The 26,558-nt window shown below is 31.9% G+C and overlaps 2 protein-coding genes and 1 non-coding gene across 3 annotated transcripts; 1 reads left to right on the forward strand and 2 right to left on the reverse strand.

Annotated features, from left to right (window-relative positions):
* The first annotated feature begins 13,789 nt into the window (after positions 1-13,789).
* On the forward strand, positions 13,790-16,474 carry LOC129870989 (fasciclin-like arabinogalactan protein 7). The gene is made up of 2 exons (XM_055945855.1): positions 13,790-13,819; positions 15,602-16,474. The coding sequence occupies exons 1-2, from the start codon at positions 13,790-13,792 to the stop codon at positions 16,421-16,423; spliced, it is 852 nt and encodes a 283-aa protein (XP_055801830.1). The 3' UTR covers positions 16,424-16,474.
* A 599-nt stretch (positions 16,475-17,073) lies between these two features.
* On the reverse strand, positions 17,074-17,154 carry TRNAL-CAG (transfer RNA leucine (anticodon CAG)). Its single transcript has one exon. It is a non-coding gene; the product is annotated as a tRNA-Leu (tRNA).
* A 927-nt stretch (positions 17,155-18,081) lies between these two features.
* On the reverse strand, positions 18,082-24,797 carry LOC129870339 (heterogeneous nuclear ribonucleoprotein 1-like). The gene is made up of 4 exons (XM_055945079.1): positions 24,062-24,797; positions 23,420-23,645; positions 21,925-23,113; positions 18,082-18,500 (listed from the first exon to the last, which is right to left on the reverse strand). The coding sequence occupies exons 2-4, from the start codon at positions 23,639-23,641 to the stop codon at positions 18,487-18,489; spliced, it is 1,425 nt and encodes a 474-aa protein (XP_055801054.1). The 5' UTR covers positions 23,642-23,645; positions 24,062-24,797; the 3' UTR covers positions 18,082-18,486.
* Between the last annotated feature and the right edge of the window lie 1,761 nt (positions 24,798-26,558).

The raw sequence follows: 26,558 nt of genomic DNA on the forward strand, positions 1-26,558 counted from the left end.
TTTGAATTGTGAACAAGTAATACAAAACAAATGATTTTACGACATGATGTGCATTAAAACATAATAAGTAGAACATAGGACATTCAAAGTGGTATTCATGATGTTGATCGTAAGTTCTAATCTTTTTTAACATTTTGCATCATTTCCACATTTAATTAATAATTAAATTGTATTGGTAACAACAAACTTGACTACATGTAATAGTGTCACATGAACGAATTGAATTGAATTAAGAGGGAATAAAATATGTGGTGGATCAATAAAGCTGGGTCATTATCTAACTTTGCCTAAAAATTATGATTAAATTCACAAATAGTCATTTTTTCAGATGTGTAATGGAAAAATAGTGTCACTATTGTGAGGTTTAAATTTTACAGGTGAAACTTTAAGATGTAAAATTTGAAGCTTCTTGGACTATATCTTTCACCGCGAACACTATTTCTACCAAAGTTAGTTGGGCTAGGCACTGCAAATGAGCTAAATAATAAGTCATAATTTAATTCACTCAACTAAATCCAATTTTAATTTTCTTATAATTTGTTGAAGTACTAAACAACATTAATAAATTTGAGCTATATATTTGGCCTTTTTTAAAAAAAAAATCAACCCACCAAATTTTTTACATAGTTTAATCCATCAATTTTTGGTAGATTTTAGTCAGAAAATTGAGATTATCCGTTTAACCCTCGATCTTTGGCCTATTTTTATTAGTGTTCGACATTAAAAATCTTAAAAGATGAACTAATCAAATTTAAATTTTAAATTCGTCCCAGCTGGTCTCGTAGGATACTATCTAGTGCATCCTCCTTTCTTTTGCAGCCCATTTTCTTTTACAACTCTGGCTAATTAAATCATAAGGATCTATTAACATCATTTGTCACTTGTCTCTTACCATATTAACTTAATCATATAAATAGTTTCCAACTTTTTAGAAATACACAGAGAATGTAACCATTCATATTTTCCAATTGCAATAGTACTATTCCACGGGCAATTTTAATGGATCAAAATAGTCCTTACTCTCTCGTATTTTCTGATACATCATTGTACGCGATGTATCGATCAGATATATCACTTTGCTTGATGTATCAGGATGTCAGATACATCACTTTTACGCGATGTATCGATTGGATATATCACTTCACATAATGTACGAGGATGTACGTAAACCCTAGTACTTATATGTGATCGAATAAGCTTTCAAAAGTGTATATACAACATACACATGTTAGGTTCGACGATTATTGTCACACAACAAATTAGACACACGCATCAAGTCGTTCTGCCATAGAGTGTCGAATTTCACTTTTCCGTTCATATAATTGAAAAATAGTTGTTGCCATAGAGTGTCGAATTCCATATATATATGTGCAACTCCAGGATTTTATCACGTTGTTCAAAATTATGTGGAATCTGAAATTCAATACCATTAATTGACGATTATTTTTAAAAATACAACCAAAAAGTGGCCGGTAAACGTTATTTTTAGTGCATCAATCTGCTTGTGATTGTTGGTTAGTGGACATGAAGGGATGCGCCAACAACTAACCACTTTTCAACTCATATATTGGAAAACATATAATTGTTTTCATGAAATTTCAAAGTTTCACTCATATATACTATCTGAAACTCTATAATATTAACTATTTATTTTTAAAAAAAACTATTGTACCCGCTGGTGTTATTGGATATATGGGCAGGCAGACAGGAGGGGATGGGGTAACAACTTGACCAGTACAGCCTTGGTGCATAAATGTGGAGTTATTTTCCAGAAAAAGGAACAGACATTCAAGTGAAAAAAATAGAAATAATAAGACAGCTATTAATTATTACTGCTCATTCTTTTTTATTAAAAAAAAATAGAATTAGTCCAATTAACATAATTATTGCTACTCCCTCCGTTTCATATTATGAAACTTCGATATTAAAAATAAATTTAATTTTACTTTAGAAAGTTTAATTGTATTTTTCATTTTTGTATATATTTTAGACAATATATGGTAACTTGTTGTATCAGATAATCATCTACCTGCAAAATATATTATTATTTTTAAAATTTTCCAAACGTCCATTATCAAAGCAATCTAAGAAATATAGAACTCCTAATATTTCTTATAAAAGTATTTAAAATCCGATACCTTTGCAAGAAATTAAATATAACTCATCAAACTTTTCTACAAATAAGCTTAACCTTGTATTATTTTGTACAAAATTAACGAATGAAACTCAAATAAAGCCCTTCAAATTAAACAAGAAAATATAAAAGCATAGAGCTTAATTTGTTATAATAATAATAAAAAAAATGTTAGGTGATTTATTCGTATCTGCAAAAATTTTGATAAACAGAGTTACTTCATTGGAAACTTGCTGAACATAGTTATTTGAAACCTGTGTTAACGGAAGGTAGCAGATACTCGTATGTGAAACAAATAAGGTGCACGTAAATTGATCGGGATAATCTTTATCTCTTCTTGTTATGCAAAGGGTTTGATCCAGTGGGAATTCTCCTCTTGAATGACTCAAAATCTTGAGCTGCCGGAGCACTCACCATAGGTCGAAAAACTTGTGATTTTCTTGCCGCCGGCGTGCCGGAAACATGCTCCGGCAGCTGCCGGAGAGCTTGAATTCTTGAAGATGTAGTAATAACAAGAAGAAAAAAGAATATGAAATGAAAAATATTCATCATTTTTTGAGAATGTTAATTTTGAGAATATTGAAAAATAAGATTTGATGGATTTTTATTTATATTTCTTGAGGGATGTTGAATTTTATGAATGTGTTATTAAGTGTAGAAATTGATAGAAAAGACATAAAGTGGAAGCATTTGGTGGATTTTATAAATGGACATATAGTTTGGTCCACATGCCACTTTTGATGGAAAATATGATCAATAAATTCACACACAAAATGGAGTATTGACTTTATGGTTTCATAATTTTCTTTTTAAATTTTAAACATTATATATATTTTTTTAGTAATAGAAAATGTGAAAGGAGAGCTATGGAGCAATGCTAAAATTATTTTCGTATGATCGATAAGTCATGGATTTGAGCCGTGAAAATAATCATAATGTTTGCACTAAGATAGACTATTTATATCATATTTCTTGGGATACAATCCTTCTCCAAACCATGCTAACAAAACATATTTTGTGCACTAGATTATTGTGCTCTTTTATTTGCTACTAAAAGATCACTATTTTTTTCATTAAAATTTTTAACTGAAAATGTTCGGTGGCCATTTGGGAGATATAAAGTGTGCTAATTAATTCTATGTCCAAATTGTTTTTTTGGAATATTAATAAAAAGTATTCATGACCTAACGGGCACTTAATTTACATTACTCCATGTGATCCATTTTATATGATACATTTTTTTTTAGTTCATCTCAATTAAAAAGAATATTATTTTATTATAATTAAAAATAATTTAATTTTAATTTTTTTTTTTACCCTTAATGAGATACCTAAGGATTGTTTTGCACCATAAGTTGCAAAAGTTTTCATTTTTTTCTTAAAAATCGCACTAAGTCAAATAGTGTCACATAAAATAAGACAGAGTACATATTTCTGGTGAGAACATAAATGGCCTACTTAAACAACGTTTGAAATTCATTATTATTAATAACATTTTTTTGACTAAACTCTTCAAGGATTAATCGACATTGAATTTTCTCATGTTGACTTCTAGGTCCTTTTTATTATTTTGAAGAATCAGTATAGAAATTTTAATTTAATTGGTTGATCGTACTTGTACCTTTTAGTGGTCTACTCAATATTTTAAGTGAAAAATAAATGTGCATTCCTTAACATATAGTTTATATTAATAATCTTTTAAATCATCATTTTCTTTTGACTTAAAGGAAGTTGATTAGTTTAGGCAGTACATATTATATCATTCCATAGAAATTTTAGCTCTACGGATTCAACTTAATTATGGCATCAAAGTATAATATTATTTAAATCCAATGGCCTTTTACCTATACATTCTTGCTTCATATCGAAAGTATTTAGCTTGATTGAACCTATATCTAAAACTTTCTTTGTATCAATTTATATGATCGAGGACATGACTTTAGATAGAAATAAGTGGAGATCGCGGATTAGGGTAGAACACTAGTAGGGACAAAATGTTGTATTGCCGTGTGTCGGTTTAGGGTGGTCGTAGATCTAAGCGTGCTTTTATAGTTGTGTTGTTATTGTCTTTGATTATCACATTACTCTGTTATAGTTATTGTTTTTGTCTTATAAAATTTGCATCCCTTTTCGTATTTTTTTGCCATTTTGCTATATATATATTGTTTTTCTCTCTTACTTGGGACTGTGACTTTTGAGCTGAGGGTCTTTCGGAAACAGTCTCTCTATCTCCATGAGGTAGTGTTAAGGTCTGCGTACATATTACCCTCCCTAGACCCCACTTGTGGAATTTCACTCAGTATATTGTCGACTTGTCGTTGTTGTTGTTGTATCAATTTATATGACATATTTTTCTTTTTAGTCAGTCTAAAAAAGAATGAATCTTACCCTCCCCAGACCCACTTGTGGAATTTCACTTGGTATATTGCCGTTGTTGTTGTTGTATCAATTTACATGATATATTTTTCTTTTTAGTCAGTCTAAAAAAGAATGATACATTTTTTGTTTGACCAATATTTAATGATATAATTAACATTTTACTCATGTTGAGGATTGTTTTGAAACATTGCAAGACGTAGACAAACTACATCATATAAATTGGGACGAGACACCACAGTTATTAAAGAAAAAAAATTATAATGGTCAAATTATAAGAGATTTAAATGTGAATTGTCTAGAACAATAGTTAATATAATGGTGGTGGGGAATTTTTTTATTTTTTTATTTTTGCATATTCAATGGCGTCGATGATATTTAAAAGTGGAAAAAAATAATTATCTTGCTGGAAATTTGGAGGATGAAGTATTAAGTAATAATAATAATAATAATAATAATAATAATAATAATAATAATAATAATAATAATATGATTATTCTTTTGACTTTCAATTATTTTTTTAAAAAAATAATTTCTGAAGATACGCGTAAGTGGCACCTTTTGACATGAAATAGTCCAAGTCAAATGCCGACATCTACAATTAGGAAAAGTAATATTTTAACTTCTAAAATATACTAGATGCAACCGCCTGCACAAACACGGATTCAATATATATTATTTTATTTGTCTCAATTTATATGGCATAAGAGAAATTAAGATTATCAATTAATTTTTTATAAAATTTTTAAATATTTTGAATTGTTAATTATTGTAATATATTGTACTTTTATGTAAAATTCAAACTCTCTGTCCCAATTTATGTAAATACATATAAAATTTTGAGAGTCAACCAACTTTTTAATATGTTTTAAAATATTTTAAGTTGTTAATTATTATAATTTATAATATAATTTTTTTATAATTTTTTAATATATAACATATTAAAAGGAAAGTAAGATAAATAAATTAAAGCGGAGAAGGTAGTAAATATAATTAATAGAGGAAATTGAAGTAGAAGGACAAGTTGGACAATTCTCTGATCCTAAGTAGCCCAATATATGTTAATCCATTTGTCTCAATTTATATGTTACTCCATTTGTCTCAGTTTATGTGGCTATCTTCTGATTTTCATATAGTTTAAGTTGTTAATTATTGTGATTTACAGTACTTTTTTTATGTAATTTAAAAATAATATATGTTACTCCATTTGTCCCAATTTATGCGCCTGATATAAAATTTTGAGAGTCAATTAAAAGTTTAATATATTTTAAAAATATTTTAACTTTTTAATTATTATAAATTATAGTATAATTTTTTCGTAATTTAAATATATAACATACTAAAAATGAAAGTAAGACAAATAAATTAAAATGAAATTACTAAATATAAATAGTGGAAATGATCAGATAGTTCATCATTAAAACACAAAATAAAACATTTAACTATGTGAGGAGCTTGGGATGACTAAGCAGTTAGCTTGACCCCAAGCTCCTCACACTCCCCCTCATATAATAGAATTAATATGAAGAGATGAATTTAGGTTGAGTGATCGAGTCATTTTGGAGGGTAAGTTGAAACGCTATTGATCTTTTTGAAAATAAGAAGGAAAAAAGAAAGATGTAATTTTATGTTTTTAAATCTTGAAGTATAGTCTTCTCATAATGATTTTAATTAGTTCGAATTTATATAGGATGTAGTGGTTAAAAATAGTATAGGCCTGTCATGACTAGTATGATCGAAATCTTAGTAACATAATTGATTAACTAATTGCGTTTTCACTTTATTGATAAGAGTTTGACTACTCACCTTATAACTTTCCTCCAATTTCTCTTTTCTCTACCCCCACTTATATGTATTTGATCAACTCCTAGGAATCCAAATTCTATATTGTGACATGAATCTATTAGTATATGAAGATATTTATACTTTTTTTTACATAGTGAAAATTAAGTTTGTTCAAAATCGAACCGAAATCGATAATTTGAATCAAATTTTTTTTATTGATTTAACGGTAATGGATTAGCGATTTTGAGTGTCACGATCCGATTCTGGGTGTGATGACACCTTTCCTTTCCCATCGAAAAAGTCAGCCTAAATCTCAATATTTTGATAAATAAAGCGGAAACATTCTAAATAAGTAAACAATAAATAAAAGTGGAAGTCTTTCAACTTAAGTTACCCCCAAAAATTGATTGTTACATGTACAAGCCGCTAAAGAAAAACAAAACTGAAATGAAATACAGTCTCAATATGTCTTCAATTCTCAAGTAGAGTAAAGCATAAAAGTACAAAAAATCTGAAAGTATGCTGAATGTTAGTAGCTATCTCTCCCAAAATTCCTGGAAGCCTCGAATGATCAGAAGGAGACGATGAACAAAGTCTAGGCTCAGAACTTACACTAGTGTAGAAGCAAGGGCGAGTACCAAACAACTAGGTATCCAGCAAGCTAACTAGAAAAACTAAGTAAATCTAATAGAATACACGAACTCCTTTCCAACCCAACCGAACGTCCAAACTAAAACCTGAATAGAAATCAGCCCAACCTAGCAGTTCATACTATACAGTTCAAATAAGATTCAGATCACAGCTCAATATCACAAGAGATATCGTACAAATACTCACAAGTCAGAAATAGGCATCAAACTTTCAACACAGATATGCAGAATATGTATATGCGCACTCAATAATCATGCATGTGTGCACTTGCCGGCAAAAACCTTGGCATAATAAACTCTGACCAAAAATGACCTCGGCCTCATAATCTCTGATCGGAAATGACCTCAGCAATGTAATCTCGCAGGAAATGACATCGACAATATAATCTCGTCGGAAATGACCTCGATCTCACAATCATATACCTCTCATCATAGTATTTCAGAACCAATGCAAACAACATGCTCACACAAGTAATGAAGAATAGTCAATTTAGACAAACCGCAATCACAATTAGACTATCAAGTATTTCATCAAATACACATAGATATCTAGATTACAGCATATAATATTCAATACTCAACAATCACACATCGTCTTTTATTAACCCTGTCGATTCATTTAGATTATTTCATATCATAATTAAATCTGTAACCTCATCCCCATTACACCCAACACATTTACAACGGGATATTCGAGAATTCTAAGAGATTCATAGAGTTTTAAGAGTCCACTTGTGTGAGCCAACACGCGATCAGTCACTCCACGTGAGCTTTTTCCTTCTGAATGCACTCCAATTCACCACAATCTATACAAATTCAAGTTTCCAATCAAAATACGGAACCAACGATATAAATATCATATTTTTGAAAATCGGGCTGAAATTGACCCAAAATGCCCGAAAAACTCAATTCCGAATGAACAGAAAATTTCAGAAATTTTTACATAAAAAACATCCTCAAAGTATTTGAGATTTACTAGTGAAAATGAAAGTGGATTTGGACTTAAAACGAGCTCGCAATCATCAAAACTTAAAACTAATCTAAGTTCTTGAAACCCCATATTTCTTTACTCAAAATCCCTAAATTCCATGTTAAACACAGAAATTAATCAATGGGTAATCAAGATTGGAGGTTAGAATCACTTAACCCAAAGTTTTCCCACAAAATCTCCTCTGAAAATCGTCTCCTTGAGTTCCAAAAACACCAAAAATGGTGAAAATAGACTAAACTCCGATTTTGTCTTTGTTTAGGGGTCATTTGCTCTCCGCGAACGCGGAAGCTAACCAGAAGTCCTTCCGCGAACGCGGATAAGGAACAATCGCCCTTTTGCGAATGCGGACCAGCCTCCGCGAACGCGGGCAAGTCTCCGCGAAAGCGGAGAAGGACCTTCAGGCACCAGATCGTAGAAACACACTAAATCCCTCTAAATTTCAATTTTTCGGAATCACCCTTCAAAATTCGTTCAGAACCCCATATAGACAAACCATATATGCAAACCTACAAAAATCGATGTTCCGTACTCAACGGAATCATCGGAATTTGATTTTGAGGTCTTCTCAACCCGAAAAACTAAAAAGTAGCAACTAAATCAACTTTATGCCTCAAAAGACCAAAACGCCCTCGAAACTTCTGAAAAATACACAGGAACTCTCCCTAGGCCTAAAATCATCATCTGAATCCAATGAAGTCGTCGGAATTCAATTCCGAACATCCGATCCTCAAATATTGATCAAAGTCAAAACTATGGCTAAAATCTCAACTATTTCCAACTCAACCCCTCAAATCCACGATATGACCCCAAATATGATTCTGTCAACTCTCCTAGACTAATTTCAACATTCCAGAACTGATGAAATCGATGGAATTTTGTTCTGAGACTCGAAACTATGAACGACCTCAAATACCACTTTTTAGTCATTCTAAACCTTTAAAACTTAAAGTTTACCAAAAATCTCAACTTTTCAATAAAACCACGGAACCGACATTTGATATCAATCAAATATGACTCGAAAAAAACTATCGGGAGGGGTAAAATAGTTTTTTTATAAAAATTTCCAAAAATGACCTTTAGGGTCATTACATCGAGTTATTAGTTCTTAATGGTTTGAGGTTTTTTCTTAATTGTTTGAGGTTTTTTCTTAATGGTTTGATCTATAATCCGATAATAAATTAATAAAATTATATTTATACAATTAGGTGTATAAGTCTTTGTCTTAGGGTTCAGTTTCATACTTTTATTTCTGGCTATCTCAACTCTCGATTATTCTACAATTTGTCAGTGTTTGTTTTTTAGCAAGATGCAATCTATCAAGTCATGTGTATGGTTCATTTGGTTTGTCACCTTATGGCTAAGTGATTTTCAATGTTTTTTTGTATCAAATCTTAAAGGTTAAGCCGATAATCGAATCGATAACAATATGATAAACCGATAAGTCAATATCTTAATGGTTTTATAACATTTTTTAGCATGTCGACCGAACCGATCAATACGCAGCGGAAGTAAAAATATGGAATAAAATGCATCCAATCCAACAACATCCAAATCAAGCCATCTATTGTCACTCTCTAGCAAATTAATTAACATTTTCTTTGTATTTCCTCCATTTTTATCGTATATAATAATCTTTCTTAGAACATTGCATTGTACTTTACTTTTCTAGGTATTTTCATACTATGGTGAACATGGAATATCAAAATACCATAAACTCTTTCTTTCTTTCTCTTTATTTCACAATGCTTTTCAAATAAAACTACATATAATTGTCGACAATTCTTTTGTACTAGAGTCATGTCGTCAACCATGTTAATCTTGTTTGAATAGCAATGTTTGTGGTTGAGACAGTGGTTTTTAGAGTTACAAGAAGATAGATATTAATTGTTTTGACATTAATATTTTCTTTAATTATTTAAAATTTAACGATGACAACAACTCAACAAACAACTTATAATCATTATTAATATTACAATAAAACGTCATTTCATTTGTAATTGTGCTAGACATATTTTTATACTTTAATATTATTCAATAATAACATCAGTTTTTACAATTGCAAGCACATTAAGTTCTATCATATTAGAAACACTACCTTTATAAAGCATTTTTGTGATCTTTTGAAAGCGTGACATTCTTTGTTATGTCATCACTAGATATATTGTTTAAAATATTTTGTTAATATCAATTTATTATATTGTTAATAAAAATATAGAATATATATAAGATAAAATAAAAGTGAAGACAAAGATGGATTAATAAAAGAAGAGGAACTTTCAAAAATATCAAAGACTTGAAATATAATTAGGCTCCTTAGCTACGGTTTGTCTAATTACATTTCATAGCTATAGTTCCAGTTGTTATGCCAATTTTCGTTTGTATATCTCATTGTATCATATAAATTGGGTTTTCCCGTTTGTATGCATTATACAAATTGAGATTTCAAAGAGATTGTATATATAAATACAAATTTATTTTAGAGATACAAATACAAACCTTTAGAGATTTGTATATGAGACCCAAAATATACAAATACAAAAGAAAATACAAATTTGATTTAGAGATTTGTATATGAGCCCCTAAATTCACTTCCAGATTTGTATATGAGCTTCTAGATTTGTATAATAGAAAATTTCATTAGACTGTAGCCTCAATTCATAATTATGTGAAACATAGCTATATTATATAATATACAAGTAATGTTTGTCAATTCGCGTATTTTTTCCATAAAAGAATAATTGAAGATAGTTAAGACAACTGTGTATTTGTGCAAAAAACACTGGAGAATAATCTGGGCCAACAAGATTTGACGGCCCAACAACACAAACATATTAATTAGGCCCAACAATCTTGTTCTATCTAATGCCCAACAATTTTAATACAAATTTCATATATAATTTATCAGAATCTATTCAATTTTTATATACTTTATCGTAATCACATTATAGATACAATTTATATACATATTTTATACACAAAATTACATATATTTTTCCAAAACTTAACTTGTATAAAATTTATACAGTTATATACGTATTTCATACCAAATTTATATAATTTTTTACTAAAATCATGAGTGAGATTTGAAACATGATTTTTTATCCGTTTTGAAAAGAAAAAAAACTTGCTATATTTGATAAACGGAAACTCATGCTATGCTTGATAATTATGTGTCTTATTTTGTATATATAGCAATTTCTCCCAAATTTAAGTGCATTAGTTGGGTAGTCAATGCCACATTCTTATTCATCACAAATAATAACTACTAGTAATATATACAAAAATTGTCGTTCTTATTAAAACTATCTGTCTCAAAATATTTATCCTCCTTATTAAAATTATTTGTCTCAAAAATATTTGTCGAAGTTCAAGATAAATTTTTTTTTTTATTTCATCTTTAATAGTAATTGTTCTTGAAAACTACAAACACTGCAATACACTCTGCAGGTAGGCATCACTATTTATCATGTCAAGACGGAATTTTAATTTGTTTTTCAAGGTGATCAAAAAGATTCGACAAAAACCGGGCATACATTCGAGAGAGAGAGAGAGAGAGAAGCCTTAAGGAGAAGGGGAGGAGCAGTTATCTATGTAATTACGATCTTTGTTGGTCGTTGTTTTGGTCGAGCACTCTCTTTTTTTTTTCCAATTTCATCTTAACAAACAAGGCTGACTTCTTACCAACCCATAAAACTAAAGTATATCTTAAGACGTAAATAATGATAAAATAGTCAAATACTCCTAATTAATCTTTTTTAAAGGAACATGTAAATGAAAAACTTGATAATTAATATTTTCAAATAAAGAGAGTACAAAGCTCGGATAACAAAAGAGACATATTAAGGAAAAAGAGCAATTTTCTAAGGTTAATGGAAAATATTATAGCAATTTTAACTCAAGGATTTTGACTAAAGTAAATCATTGCTTGTACTTTAATTTCCTTCCATGGTTATGAGATCCAAACCAAATACAGGTGTTTCCAGCTAAGACTCCTAATTTTATTTTATTTTTAAAAAAAAAAAAGTAAAAACAACATCATTATATGTTGTTGTTTTTTGGGTTAAATTATAAATGATCCACCACCAAAAGTTATAGTGTGATGATAATTAAATATATATTTATTTTTAATTAGAGATTTTTTATTTGAGCTTTGAAATGAAATAGTATTTGGTAAAGAATGTTTTACTTTGAAATGAGATTTATTGACACGAATTTAAATTCATCACGTCAGATCCTATGATTAGTGGCGAAAGCAGGATTTTCATCGAAGGGGTTCAAAAAATTAAGTAAGCACGCTAATAGTGTCTACAAATAAGCGGGTCGAATCGGGTCATATATGAACGGGTCGGATCAAATATAAGCAACTAGATAAAATTCAACTTTAGCTCAATACTAACAATAAAATAGAGAAAGAACACGTTTAACATAATATTAAAATCAATATGAGAAAATATATTTTTAAAATTTTAATTATGGGTTCTGTCGCCGTCATTGTTGTATATATACATTATTCAATTTTTGAAACTAAATAAGGAACACAAAAGATTATACTATCCAAAAATATATATTAAAATAAGATAAGTAATTAAATGAAAGTTTAATAATGAGGATTTTCTTAATTCTTGATTTGTACGTTAAAGGCATATTTTTTCTTAAGTTGTGATCACTAATCTGCAGTAGAAGGATATGAGAATACTTCCAAAATTCAATCTTATTTATTTAATCTTACTTATAATCGTATTATTCATTAATCAAATAAAAATTAAATGTTTGACTTAAATGAATATGAGAGATTTTTTTTTTTAATTTTAAATATGAAAACTCAAAAAAAGTTATAACTTTTACTTAATTTTATAAAAATAGAAAAAAAATTATTGTAAGTGTAATTCATTTTATGTTGTGCTCTAAAATATTTATGTAACATAATTAAACACATAATTCAGTTTAATATTACAATATTGGGGTTGAACGTTTCATTTATTAAGCAAATAAAAATAAAAATCGGTTGAAACTAAAATATGTAAAAAAATGTTGTTTCTCGAGCTAGAACCCACAGAGTTGGCACCAAAATTAGCAAATTCGTGAACCCCTTTACCGCTGGACCAAGTCTTTGGCTTGTGTTCAAGGGATTCATTATTAAATATATAATCATAAACCAACAAATTGATTCTATACATATGGTGTAATTTTTTGATGAAGGGGGTTCGGATGAACCCTCTAGGCTGCATGTAGCTCCGCCCCTGACTATGACAAATGGAGAACATCGAATAGAAAAGGGAAAAGTTTAGGTGTGTTTTTGACACTTATCTCTTGTTTCTATTTGATCAAAATGTCCCTTGGCCTGTCCATGTTGAGAACTACTACAGTTGTCTCCATCAACCTTGATAAGAAGGTCTCGAGTTTAAATTCTAAAATAAAAAAAATTTTAATAGAAAAAATGATTCCCTCTATATAATTTTACGCGATATATATTTAAATTAATTGATGAATAAGTAAATTTCGAACATCGATAGTAGAAAGGGCTTATTGAAAAATAAATATATGGTTAAAGTACAATTTTACAAATTGGAGAACCTAGGAGAAACATCCAAAAATAAATTAAACTAAGAATACATGATAGATAGGCCAGCACACAAAACTCTTTTTTCTTAACGTCATATTATCAAAGTCCCTGTCAAGTGGGCACTTGTGTAGGCCTCAAGAGAAGAAACACAAAAGTGAAATAATCATAGTCTCAAACAAAAGCCTTGAACCTATTAATAAAATTTTACTGATTTAATTAAAGATTTTAAGTTTGAACATTGAAATGAAAAAAGTTTTAAAAGAGAGTATTGTTTTCTTAAATCTTACGCAATGCATAGTCGTATTAGTCGGGGTCCTAATGTGAGTATCAGACAAAAGGCGAAAATTAAAAAAAGAAGAAGTATAATACATAAATAGACACTTTAACTTGACTCAACTGACAATCAAATACTCCATATTTGAGTATATTGTATGCAAATCTATATACCTCAACTGGTCTCCATTGTGTCATTTGAATATTCCAACTTACAAAATGATCATCGATCTAGACACTTCTAAAATTTATGTGTCACATCAGTGTCGAGTGTCCACAAGACACAATAGAGATGAGTTGAGAGTGACTAGTTGACAGTTGAGACCAAGTTAAGACGTCTCTAGTTGCATTCTCAAAATTGAAGCATTTACTTGACAGGTAAGAGCAAGTTTAATTATATATTTATGTATTATGCCCCCGCCCCCGCCCCCGCCCCCACCCCCACCCCAAATTAAAAAAAAAAACTTGAACCTACTCCTACAATTATCATTCACCATAAGCCACTTTCACTTGTAAAAATTGTACCTTTCTCTTTATATATACTCTCTCTTTTCATCTTCAGTTTTGTCCCTAAACCTTTTGTTCTCTCTCTCTCTCTCTCTCTCTGAGCTACTCTATTGTCAAGTCAGTTCTTTCATTATCAGTCTTTTTGTCCTTGCATTTTTCAATCTGATAATTCAGTTACATTTCATTTTGTGTTTCTTTAAATTTGTGTATTGGGGTAGTGATACTAGGAGGTTGTTCGAACTCTTCATAAATGACATTAGGTGTTTGTTAGATACACAAATACTCTAAAAATAGTGTATTATTTATAAAGGATGCGACAATATTTTTAGAAAGTACAATCAACATAGGTTATATCTGGAAATGTGTCTAGATAATGTACTCTTAAATAAGAGTTTAATTGTGCAAAGAAAAAGTTAGTGACTTTACTGTTACAGTGAGTAACGTTTGATATCCATATGTGAATTATATGAATTCACGCGTAGTTTAGTTACTATAACGCGACAAAAAGCAATTATGTGACTATTGTTATATTGTGTTTTGTGTTGGTGGGAGGTAGTACGCATCTCATTGAATTAGTTGAGATGGACGAAAGCATGACCTGGACACCATGGTATTGTTGGAAAGATGAGTTCAATTACTAGAACCATTGACAAAATATAGTTTTGTGACTTTACTATTATAGCCACAGATAGTTTAGTTACTTTAACGTGACAAAAAATAGTCTTGTGACTACTATTGCACGTGAAATTGACCCAAATTTTCCCTATTTTTCCTTCATGCTAAAGATGCAAACTTTGTGTCTGATTTGTTGAGAGTGATTGAGCCACAAATCTTGAATTTCCAGGGTCAATTTATAATCAGAACAAGAAAATGGACTTCTTTACTGTTATAGCGGGTAAAGTTTAGTGACCATATGTGAATTAATAAAATCCATACGTAGGGAAGGGGTTTCGATTGATCAAAACAAGAATCTATGTAGTTTACTTACTTTACCCTAGGGGAAGAACCACAATAAAAGTTACAAGTTCGGCAAAATCATGTAGCTTGGCTCAAAATATTTGTATAAACAGTTTATTCAGAACCCAATAAACAGAACAAAGTGTCATTCAGAATCTATAAACTTAAAACCTGGATCCGCTTATGTTAACCTGACAAAAGTAGTTTTGTTTTGTCACTACTGTCATTTTGAATAAAGTTCAACGACCATACGTGAAATTGACTCGAAGTTTTCCCTATTTTTCTTTCTTTCTTGTTAAAGATCCAAACTTTATGTTTGATTAACTGAAATTTGAGTGATTGATCCATAAATCTTGAATTTCCAGGGCCAATTTATAATCAGAATTCAAGAAAATGTACTACTCTATTGTTGTCAACTTGTCATTACTCTGCTGTTAGCCCTTTCAACTTCAGTAAATGGCCAAACTATTGGATCACCAATTCAATCTCCTGCACCAGCACCAGCACGAGCACCAGCTCCACAATACACAAACCTAACTGAACTACTCTCGGTTGCTGGCCCGTTCCACACGTTCCTCGAGTACCTTGTATCCACAAAAGTCATCGATACGTTCCAAGAACAAGCCAACAACACAGAAGAAGGAATCACATTGTTTGTACCTAAAGACTCAGCCTTTTTTAAACTCAAGAAACCGTCTCTTTCGAATCTTACTGTTGATCAACTTAAATCCCTTTGCCTTTTTCATGCATTGCCACATTACTATAGTTTAGCTGATTTCAAGAACCTTAGTGAAATTAGCCCTGTTAGTACTTTTGCTGGAGGAGAATTGTATTCATTGAACTTCACTTATGTATCAGAGACCGTTCATCTTAGCTCAGGATGGACTAATACTAAAGTTAGTAGCGCAGTTCTTGCTACTTATCCGGTTGGTGTTTATCAGGTGGACAAAATTTTACTTCCTGAAGCAATTTTTGGGACTAATATACCACCAACACAAGCATCAGCACCAGCACCAGCACCAGTAGTAGACATTGCCCCGGATGCTGATAGTCCTGATCATGGCAAAAATTTAGCAACATCATCTCAGGATTCTTCATCGCGTTCGTCTTCTCATAGGATGATGAGTTGGGGCATGTTGAATCACTTGTTCTTGGCAATTGTTGGTGGATTCTTGATGTTGTTGTAAAATTTTGTTGTTTAACTTATGTTTGCATCTGTTTTTTTAAATGGTTTTTGATGTACAATGCATTCTTTTTGATACATTTTTTTGGTTGATTGTGTTATGTGAGGAATGAGATTTGTTATTTGGTTACATTTGCGATTTATATACAAATTGAATCTTGTTATTTGTATGATTTGTTTCGTATTTTTAGTTACACACAAGTAAGTACTTTGCGGAAGTCCTGTTACCTCTGGGGCTCTTATTCTATAATGAATTTACAGCAAATTGTTGTCCTCTAATACAATTGGATAAAAATGATACAGAGATGTAGATGCTAAAATAGATATATGGTCGTACAAGATTAGAATTATATAAAAAAAAAAGACCATATTTGCCATAAGGTCCAAATAGTATACATTAAGGATAAAACATTAGAGATTGCTTGAAATGGTTTGGATATGTCATGCATCGACCTACAAATATATTGCTATGTAGGTGTGAAACTATGTTAAGTGAAGATGTTAAAAAAGGGGACGGGGTAGACCAAAATTACATAGAAGGAAGTTGTTCCGAAAAACTTATAAATCTTTGGTAGCAAACATCAATGCAGACTTAGCTAAAGATATGACCAAAAAAAAAAAGATTCGTAAGTAAAAATAATTGTAAAAATTATTTGTCAAGAATGGGATTCGAACCCATGCCCTTTCGGACCAGTACCTGAAACTGGCGCCTTAGACCAACTCGGCCATCTTGACATTTACATTTATTACTTTGATAGATATAATATTGACCCTTTCCTCTTGGTGATATTTTTTCAAATGATTTGTATGTGTGTTATTTGATGTCATTTTTAAGATTTCTCTCGATCTAATGATAACAATACTGAATGTTAAGAATCATCGACCAAAGAATAAAACTTTTTTACACTATCATGATAGTTTAATCCGTAATGGCATGTTACTTATCTTATTTCTTTAAGTTATCGATCAACATTTTTTATAAACGGTCATTTGCACTACAATTACTAATTAGATGACCTAATAATATGATATACTCAAAGCACACTTATAACTTAAGAGCTAATAAAAGTACTCATACTCAAGGACGCAAAAGCTCTCAGTATACTACAACATACCCAATATAGATCCACATGTGGAAAGTAGGTATGTCTAGGTATACGCAGACCTTACTCTTATTTTTTGAGAGTAGAGAAATTGTTTCCGATAGACTCTCGACTAGAGAGGAGGTTTGAAAGAATAGCAAAAGTAAAAAACAATGATGAAAATAATAGTAAAAAAAATTGTATTAATAGAAAAATAGTGTGGATAGTCAAAGTAAATGAAACAACCAAAGGAGAGTCTTAGTAGCTAAATTGGTTAGCTACCCGAACTCTCACCTTATTGGTGAGGGTTTGATTTCACACATTGTAATACAATCAAATGAAAAGCAAAATCATGTTTAAGGGAACTAAAAAGCAAATGACAGCAGCCAAGTATCTGCAAATTTGCAGCTATGTTTACAGCAAAAACAACAAAAAAAACTCAATGAAATCCCACAGGTGGGATCTAGGAAGTGTAAAGTGTACACAGACCTTACCCTATCTCATGGAGGTAGAGAGGTTACCGAAAGACCCACAGCTCAAGTATCCATATCAAAACAGTAAGAATAAGAACAAACAAAAGTAACAAAACATAGCTAATAATAGAGAAAGCATTACATAGCATTCAGTGCATTTACAGCAAAAACATGGAATATAAAAATTTTGTGCAAAAAAACCTGTCTATTTCCTTTGTATGTATTGCTGCAGCTGCAATTTGATTTTACACCTCACTGGAAGGGGAAAAAAAGAAAAGAGGAAATTTCTAAAACATAACTCCAAAAAAATATCCTTTTAAAACAAAGTGCCTTGCAAAGTTCTATCTCTAGACCTTCAAAAAACAGGCATTCCAAGTGCCATACAAAAGGAAGTCCAACTCTTATAACTTCTCCAGCTTCATATAATTTGTGGAAATATTCAAAATTAATGATTCAACTTCGACGGGAAAAAAAACTCGCCTACTATAAGAGCCTTGGTTCGTGATATTCTCCTAGCCATCGATTCCTGCATCAATAGAAGAACATTAGATTAAAACTAATCATTATCTTACATCACAAACTCGAAGAATTGCAAATGTACATACATCTTTGAGAAGAAAGAGAGGACGGCGAGGAGATTTAAGGAAAATATCATGTGTAATAAAACAAGCTAAGAGTACACGGATAAAACTATTTGGTTGAAGCTCATGCCACACAAATATATTTTCTGGTCAAGTTGCCATAAAAGAGCACTGAGGTTCCCAGTAGACAAAGAATACATGAAAATTAAGTAAAGAAACTCGAGATGATATGTTTTTCAAACATTTCAGTGATCACAATCATCATGTTGTCCTTCGAAAAGCTTTGTCAAATTCCCATAGCCTTACCCACAGAAGAACAATTTCATCTTAAGAAAGAATTAGACATTAATTTGCCTCAGAAATATTTTCTGATAAATAAAAATGTCTCATTTCTAGCACAACGATCCTTTCAAGGTCAGTGCTTGTGACCAGTAGAGGAGGAGACAACAAACCATGAAGGCTACCCAACCTTTATCAAGGTCGTGAAGCCCAGTGAGATAAAAATGGACCACCTTTCTGACTCGGAACCTACCAAACATGTTTGCTACACTGTATGAGCAGAACTAGGTGAGAACCAAAGCAAATATCAGGCCAGAAATGGAAGCACGAAAGGGCACAGATGTGCTAATCTGCAACCATTTGGCAATTGCGGAAAAACCTAACCACTTTAGGGTCCAAAGAATTTGTTGTACCTTTGGCTAATTTATTTACCCTTCTAGAAGGCATTTAGAAATGGAGAAATTGTCCTTGGGGAGGAACAGGTCGGAAGTTAGGCAGTCTAATATCATCAGTAAATTATGAAGGTATGGGAGGAGCGCTAATGGAATCAGAGAAAGAGATGTCAAACACGAACATCAACAACCTTTCGATATACAATAAAAAGCATTGACATGTCTCAAAGAGCAGTTGTAAAAGCAGTAACAAAAGGTAGAGATCATCTATCGTTTGTCTTGAAGAAACCAAAGCAGAAGTGTTGATTGATAAGATTACACATAGCAGGCAGGGAAGTTAGTGGATAGGTTGGACTTCATTAGGCTCTAAAGAGAGGCTAGGTAAATTAACGTTATAGGAATAAATGGTGTTGCTGGTGGATTAGAATTTCCCAATAATGCAGTCCTTATCGTGCTGTTCTAAGTGCGTCAGAAAGGACTTCACAGTGATTTTCCAGAGCTTTACAGGAGGTATAAAAAGAAAACAGTGGTCCAGTGGGAAGAATTGTGTGAGGACCAATCAAAATGGCAATTTTCTTGTGTAATTTCCAGCGATATTCACACAAAAAATTTGCCAATGAACGAAAGAGCAGTTACAATGCTCTCCCTGATTTTATTTCCAACAGCAGGAACAATTTCCAAGAAGTTAGCATCAAGGACGGGGAGCTTGAGAGGATATATAAGGACGTGTAACAAGAAGTGAGAAATTGTTCCAAATGATGTCACAGCGAAATATATGGGTAATCCAGCATACAAAGAGTTGAATTGAAGTGAGATTAGTTTGCAGTGCTTAAATGCAGCGCATGATAGATGAAGATATAATAAAAATTACAAAAGAACAGTAAATGGAGAAGTACTAGCAGTGTTACGCAATAGAATGATACATATCAAAGTAAAAGGCAAGTCCTGTTAGAATGGTTGTAAAGTTAGCAATGCTATATGGTAAGTGAATATTGAGCTTCTACATCCAATATATCCAAAATATGGGTGTTGCAGAAATGCAAACGACAGGATATGTGCAATCATACAAGATTAAAATAAGACAAGGTTGTTTAAAATGGTATAGTCATGTTCTACACAGACCTCCACATGCACCGGTTTGTAAGTGTGAAATCATGATGGTTGAAAATGTTCAAAAGGGACGAAGTACACCTAAAATGACAAAGAAGGAAGTCTTGAAAGACCTAAAATCCCTTGGAGTTCATGCAGACTTAACGAAAAATAGAATACGATCCATATATGTGATACCAACTAGTTGAGATGAAGACCACTCTTAGTGGTACACTACCATTATTCCAATATCTGCCATGAGTCCTTTTAATATTGTTGGAGAAATTGTATGCCAATAGAAAATGAAGAGAACTTTTAGGGTTAAAGAACCTAATATATTGAATATTGGAGTGAGACACGTCTAAATGGAGCAAACTAGATAGTGAGAATTCATGTAGCAGACCCCAACGAGCTTATGGTTGAGGTTTAGTTATTGTATTTTTCAATTAGTGAGAAGAGATGTTATAGAATGCATGAATCAATTATATCCATACGGCAATTTGAGGGCTGTTTTAACTCATCAATTATAGTCTCTACTCCAAAGAGAGTTGGCGCAACAGAAAGCAAGGACTTCTGATCTATTGGAGTTAGAGAACGCATACAAAATCATGGCAAAGTTTCTTAAATAAGCATACTTACACGAAAGATCAGATATTATGATCAAACCAAAACAAGTTTAAAAAAAAATATCCTCAATTTTCCCATGAAAAGAATTGTTTATGATCTGATCAATATTTTATATTTCTTCTAAATAGCACAAATTGATTTCAAATTTCTTGATTCTATTAAATTATCTGTTAGGTCTTCGATCCCACATGCTATATCATTTGTATAGATAGTAATGTACATTAATTATTTCGCCCTCTTTTTGTGGGAACAGTTACTGAATTAAGTACACTATCTAAATAAATACTTTAGACCATAAGCATCACCTCCAAACCATCAATGACTACATACAACTAGACTCGGACAATGGGGTATTCACTAATATTTTCTGATCCAAAAAAGCCTCTATCTTTTGACGCTTTTGACGCATGTGGAGATTATACTCATCTAGCTATTACAATTAGGACAGATAAAGAAAATCATAGGCTTAAGTTACAGAAAAGAAAGAAAACAACCAAATTAGCAAATAAACACTGTTAAAGTTAACCTTGTTGGGAACCCAACTTTATAAATACTGTCCTAAAATAGTATTTCTTATCTGCCAGATATGGATTGAGAAAGGCAAGAGACTAACTAGAATTCTAAAACAATAGGGTACAACCAACAACGAATAAAATTTACCCAAATAAATGGAAATTGCCAAAAAGATGATGGGATAACTGTGGGATCGCTATTTCATGATTCCATTCTGGCTTTTCCTGATCAATTTCCACGGTTTCTTCTAGTTTCTAATCACCATAATTTGACAGTAACATATCCTCTCTTTTCTCTATGGAAAGTAAAGGGCGTAAAGATGAAGTTTAAGCACAATCTTACTCTACGTAAAGAACTTAACATTGATGCAGGTAGCTAGAAGCTTATATCATATGATCATATGAGAGTTATACTTGTCAAAGATGAAAAGAATAACAAGAAGACAACATCTTAACCATGAGAAGCTTACCTCTAGTTGGTTGTCTTTTTCCAACTCCATAACTACCAACATAACCTGAAGAACTTTGAGGTGACATGTCAGAAGGTCCATTGCCTAGTCCATAACCAAGAGAACTGGTTGCTTCCTGCTCAGAATTTGAAGGACGCCAAGTGTGATCATCATATCCCAAACCACTACCATAGAAATCAGCTAAAGCTCCCCCATCATAACTACCCCTGGATCCTGAAGACATAGCGGTTCCGCGCTTTGTGACGTTTCTGCCATAGCCTCTTGCCAACCCATATATGCTGTCTCCATTCACATAACCAAGATTTCCATTTTTGCTTGTAACATTTCCTCCGCCTTGAGAGGAAATTGATGAACCCCAAACTCCACTGTTGCTAAAGTTTGCTCCTCCAACGTTCCCACTTCCAGGTACTAAAAAGTTGCTAGAGCTTGTCGAGTTCGTCCCATGGTGCAGTCCTCCATCACCCCATAAATTGCGATTTGCTGAGTTTAAGAAAGAAGAGTTTCCTCCTCTGCTTCCTCCATCAAACCCAATGCCACCACCAAGTCTGCTTGAGCTATAATACGGATTCAGTCCCCGTCCATAGCTTAAACTACTGTTAACATTTGCACTTCCCCCGTATCCTGGGTTCAGGCCTGGTTCAAAGTTAAGACCCATACCATAACCAGAACCGAATGGAGTAAAGACACTCCTACTCCCAGTGATGGGGCTAAATCTACCATCCATACTGACTCCATATCCTCCAACTGTATTTGGAGAGTATCCCTGTGCATAACCATCAAGGAAGTTATTCATCCTATTTAATCCATAGCTGTACCGACCAAGTGGGCTTTGGCTAGGACCTGGGGATAACTCTTTGGGGACAGCGCGCTTGACCTCAACCATTTTATCATTCAGCTCATGGAAAGACTTGAGCAAGACTTTATCCACTGCATCCTCTGAATCATAAGTGATGAATCCAAATCCTCTAGGCCTTTGAGTGTTATGATCATACATAACTACTGCATCCGTGATTGTTCCAAATTGCTCAAAATACTGCTTAAAGTTAGTCTCAGTAACAGTGGATGCTAAACCTCCAACAAAAATCTTTTTTGTACGTCCTGGACCAGGACTAGGAGAACCATGAAGACTAGGACTACTTCTACTTGTCGTGCTCTGGTCATCCCGTGGAACTGCCCTCTTTGCTTCAACCTGTAAAATGAGGATGGTAAGAAATCTCGGGTAAATGAAGTAACTAAAGATCGATAGTTGTGTACTTTTGACACTCTAAGTTCAGATCAAAGTAGAAGAGCAGAAACTTTTGATGACAAAATGCTATAGAAGTAATATTAATAATCGACATTGCTTGAGAAAATCAAAAATACCATGAAGGCCTAGAGCATTTGGTTAAATATTAGTACATTGTTTTGGTTATATCTTTGTAACACTGTCATGCTACGCGTTGTTCTGATAAAATAAAACCAAATTGTGAAGATTTGACCAACTTAAAGACCTTACCATCCTGCCATCAATGTTGTGTTTCTCCTTAACTACCCTCTCAGCGGCAGCAGGATCAGCAAAGACCACAAAACCGAAACCACGAGCACGACCAGTAGTCCGATCCTTCATAATTACAGCTTCTACAACCTCCCCATAAGTACTAAAATACTCCTTTAGACGCTCATCGTCTGTGTCCCATGAAATTCCACCAACGAATAACTTACTGAGATCAACTTGCATTTTCCTACAATACCAAAATGAAGAATCCTAAATAACTCATTTCCAAAATTTTCCATTCAACATTACGCGACTTCAAGCCTCCAAAAAGAGGATTTTTAAACAAAATACCATTTGTTCATAGGAACAACCCAACGACAACATAACCAATGTAATCTTAATCACACAAGTGGAGTTTGAGAAGGATAGTGTGTCCACACACCTTACCCCTACCTTGGAAGGCAGGTTGTTTTCGATAGAACCTCAGCTCAAAAAAAAACATGACAAAGCATTCTTACTACAACATCATAAGAACAAACCCATTTTGCAGAAAATGAGAGAGCTCAAAGTAAATCCACAATACAGCATTTAATTCCACATCCATTCCTTGATAAAATGAAAATAAAGATTAAGCATGAGCAGCCAAAACAGTAAAGGACATACCTTTCTACTGTGAAGTACAATGAAGAGCTTCAGAGACAGACAATAATCTGAAACTGATCAAATAATTATCAGATTCAATCAAACGTAAACGGATCCTTAGACGATCAATCAAGAACACAACAACCCAACAATGAAAAATGGTTTCATCAAACTTTTTTCAGAAAAAAAATTAACAAATACCCAAATCAAGAATCTGCCTATTGAACAAAACCCATATGAGAAATCAACCAAATCAAGAAGATCCGCAGAGGAGGCAAAGTAACTAGAACCGAGGGCGATGTTCTTCCTCCTCTATATTTGCCCTCTTTACTTTTCTGTTCCCACTGTTCTTCTTTCCAGATTTTGTTAAAAAAAAAAATCAAGATTTTCTACACCATATGATAACAATAACAGATTGATTCAACCCTTTTAAAAAGTTTTGATTTTGATGATTAAACTAATTTTTTTTATTTTTTTGGATTAAAGTTTTCAATTTTTTTTTTTTGTTAAGAACAAGAAGAAGAAGATATATGTGGTAATGAGAGAGAAATTTCTTGGTGTGATTTGATCTAAAGGATTTGGTTTTGCTAGTCCTCCAATTTCCTTCCTTATATATATACTTTTTCTGAGAAAAATTGATGAAATGTGGAAGGAAAAAGAGAAGAGGAGAATTGTTTTGAGTTTCTGAAGTTTTTGTTGGTCTTTGGTTTGTGATGTTTTGATAGATGGAGGAGTTGAGAATAATAAAAGGAACTTTTCATTTTGGACCAAAAAAAATTGGACCATATCAAAAAAAAAAAAATATGTATAATTTTTTTTGTAATAAACTTTGAGCGAAGTGCAATTTGCAAATAGTTTATGATTGAATAGTAAATCAATCAATATTTGATTTACAATTTTATGTGTATTATTTCAACCTCAATTTGAAATTAGTTGCTTGACAAGAAATGTGGTGGATGGATGAACAGCAAATCAATAATCGTATTAGATGTTTATATAATTAATTTAATTTATTATGATAAAATAATTTGATGAAGCAACGTTATGTATTTATTAACTAAATTAAGTGATAAATGCATATGTTCAAACACATGTCATACATTTATTGATTTGATGCTAACATCTAATACAAACAACTTTTTTTACTCTTGATATTTGGATTGGACATCATGATAATAGATCGTAAGTTCTAAATAGTAGATGGTTAAATAAAAACAATAATAAGATACTAATGTAATTTTACAAGTATATCTAGAAATGACAGAATAAACATAAATTATTTTTGATACACCCTCAACTCACAAATATGCCAAGAAGGTTCAAAAAATAGTCCAGTCTCAAAACAAAGTCTAAGATCATGTCCTCAACCTAATCCTGATAATTGCGGTGATAAACTAACTGGACAAGTTCTAGATCACGTAAGCAATTACGAGAGAATAATATATTTCTTACCACATGCACATGAACTAAAAAGTAATACACTCAATGACCGAGATATGAATGATCAAGATTCACACTCAAATTTGAAGTTACAATTTTTTTACTTGTTTTGGACATTAACTAATTTCATAAACCAAGACTAAAGTTACACACAGAGGTGTCCTTAAGGTGTGAATTAGATTAATCATTCCGATTGGGGTCAACACTTTTGAGCCGAGGGTTTTTCGGAAACAACATTTTTATATTCATGAGGTAGTGATAAGGTTTGTGTATATTGTACCCTCCCAATATCTCACTGGGTATATTGTTGTTGTTGTTGTTATTCCGGTCGAGACACGTTTAATGACAAAATGTTGATGATACAAGTATTTCTATTCTAAAATTATATAATTATTATAAATATTATTCAACATCAATAACCAAATATTACATTAATTATAGAAATAATTATTGTTATACCCCAAAAGGAAAACTACTTATCATTGAATACCCCATTATTTTCATATCCGAAAGAGTTTGCGTATCTTCTTGATATTATCAGAGTATATATATATACTCCGATAGTATCATAAAGGAAAAAACACTGCTCAATTATTTCTTGATACTATCATAGTATATATATACTCTGACAATATCACAAAGCTATCAAGATCTGAATAACATTGTAGTGAAAATGCTTAACCGCCCTTGATACATTTAGAGTATATATATATATATATATATTGTGTTGTTATCAACGAGCAAAAAGTAACTAATCACTGAATAAACTGTCCAATTACTTCTTGATACCATCAGAGTATATACAACAACAACAAACCCAGTATAGTCCCACCATGTGGGGTATGAGGAGGGTAGAGTGTACGTAGACCTAACCCCCACCTTGAAAGGTAGGGCAGCTGTTTTCGAAAGACCCTCGGCTCAAGAAAGAAAAACAAGATAAAAGGTCAGATAGGGACAAACATATAAAAAACAAGATGAAAACAAGAAATAGCAAAAGTGAGAAAGTCATGATAGAATAATACGCGAAGAAAGAGGCAATAACTACTATAAATAAATAAGATAATCAAAGTACAATGAT

Source organism: Solanum dulcamara, chromosome 10 (assembly GCF_947179165.1).
Source record: "Solanum dulcamara chromosome 10, daSolDulc1.2, whole genome shotgun sequence".
NCBI classification, from domain to species: Eukaryota; Viridiplantae; Streptophyta; class Magnoliopsida; order Solanales; family Solanaceae; genus Solanum; species Solanum dulcamara.

Excerpts from the sequence above, each read along its gene's own strand:
- LOC129870989 (XM_055945855.1), top strand. The coding sequence starts at position 13,790 with ATGCATAGTCGTATTAGTCGGGGTCCTAAT. Across the intron at positions 13,820-15,601 it reads GTATTAGTCGGGGTCCTAAT|GGCCAATTTATAATCAGAAT; the intron begins GTGAGTATCAGA and ends TTGAATTTCCAG.
- LOC129870339 (XM_055945079.1), bottom strand. The coding sequence starts at position 23,641 with ATGCAAGTTGATCTCAGTAAGTTATTCGTTGGTGGAATTTCATGGGAC. Across the intron at positions 23,114-23,419 it reads ACAACATTGATGGCAGGATG|GTTGAAGCAAAGAGGGCAGT; the intron begins GTAAGGTCTTTA and ends CTCATTTTACAG.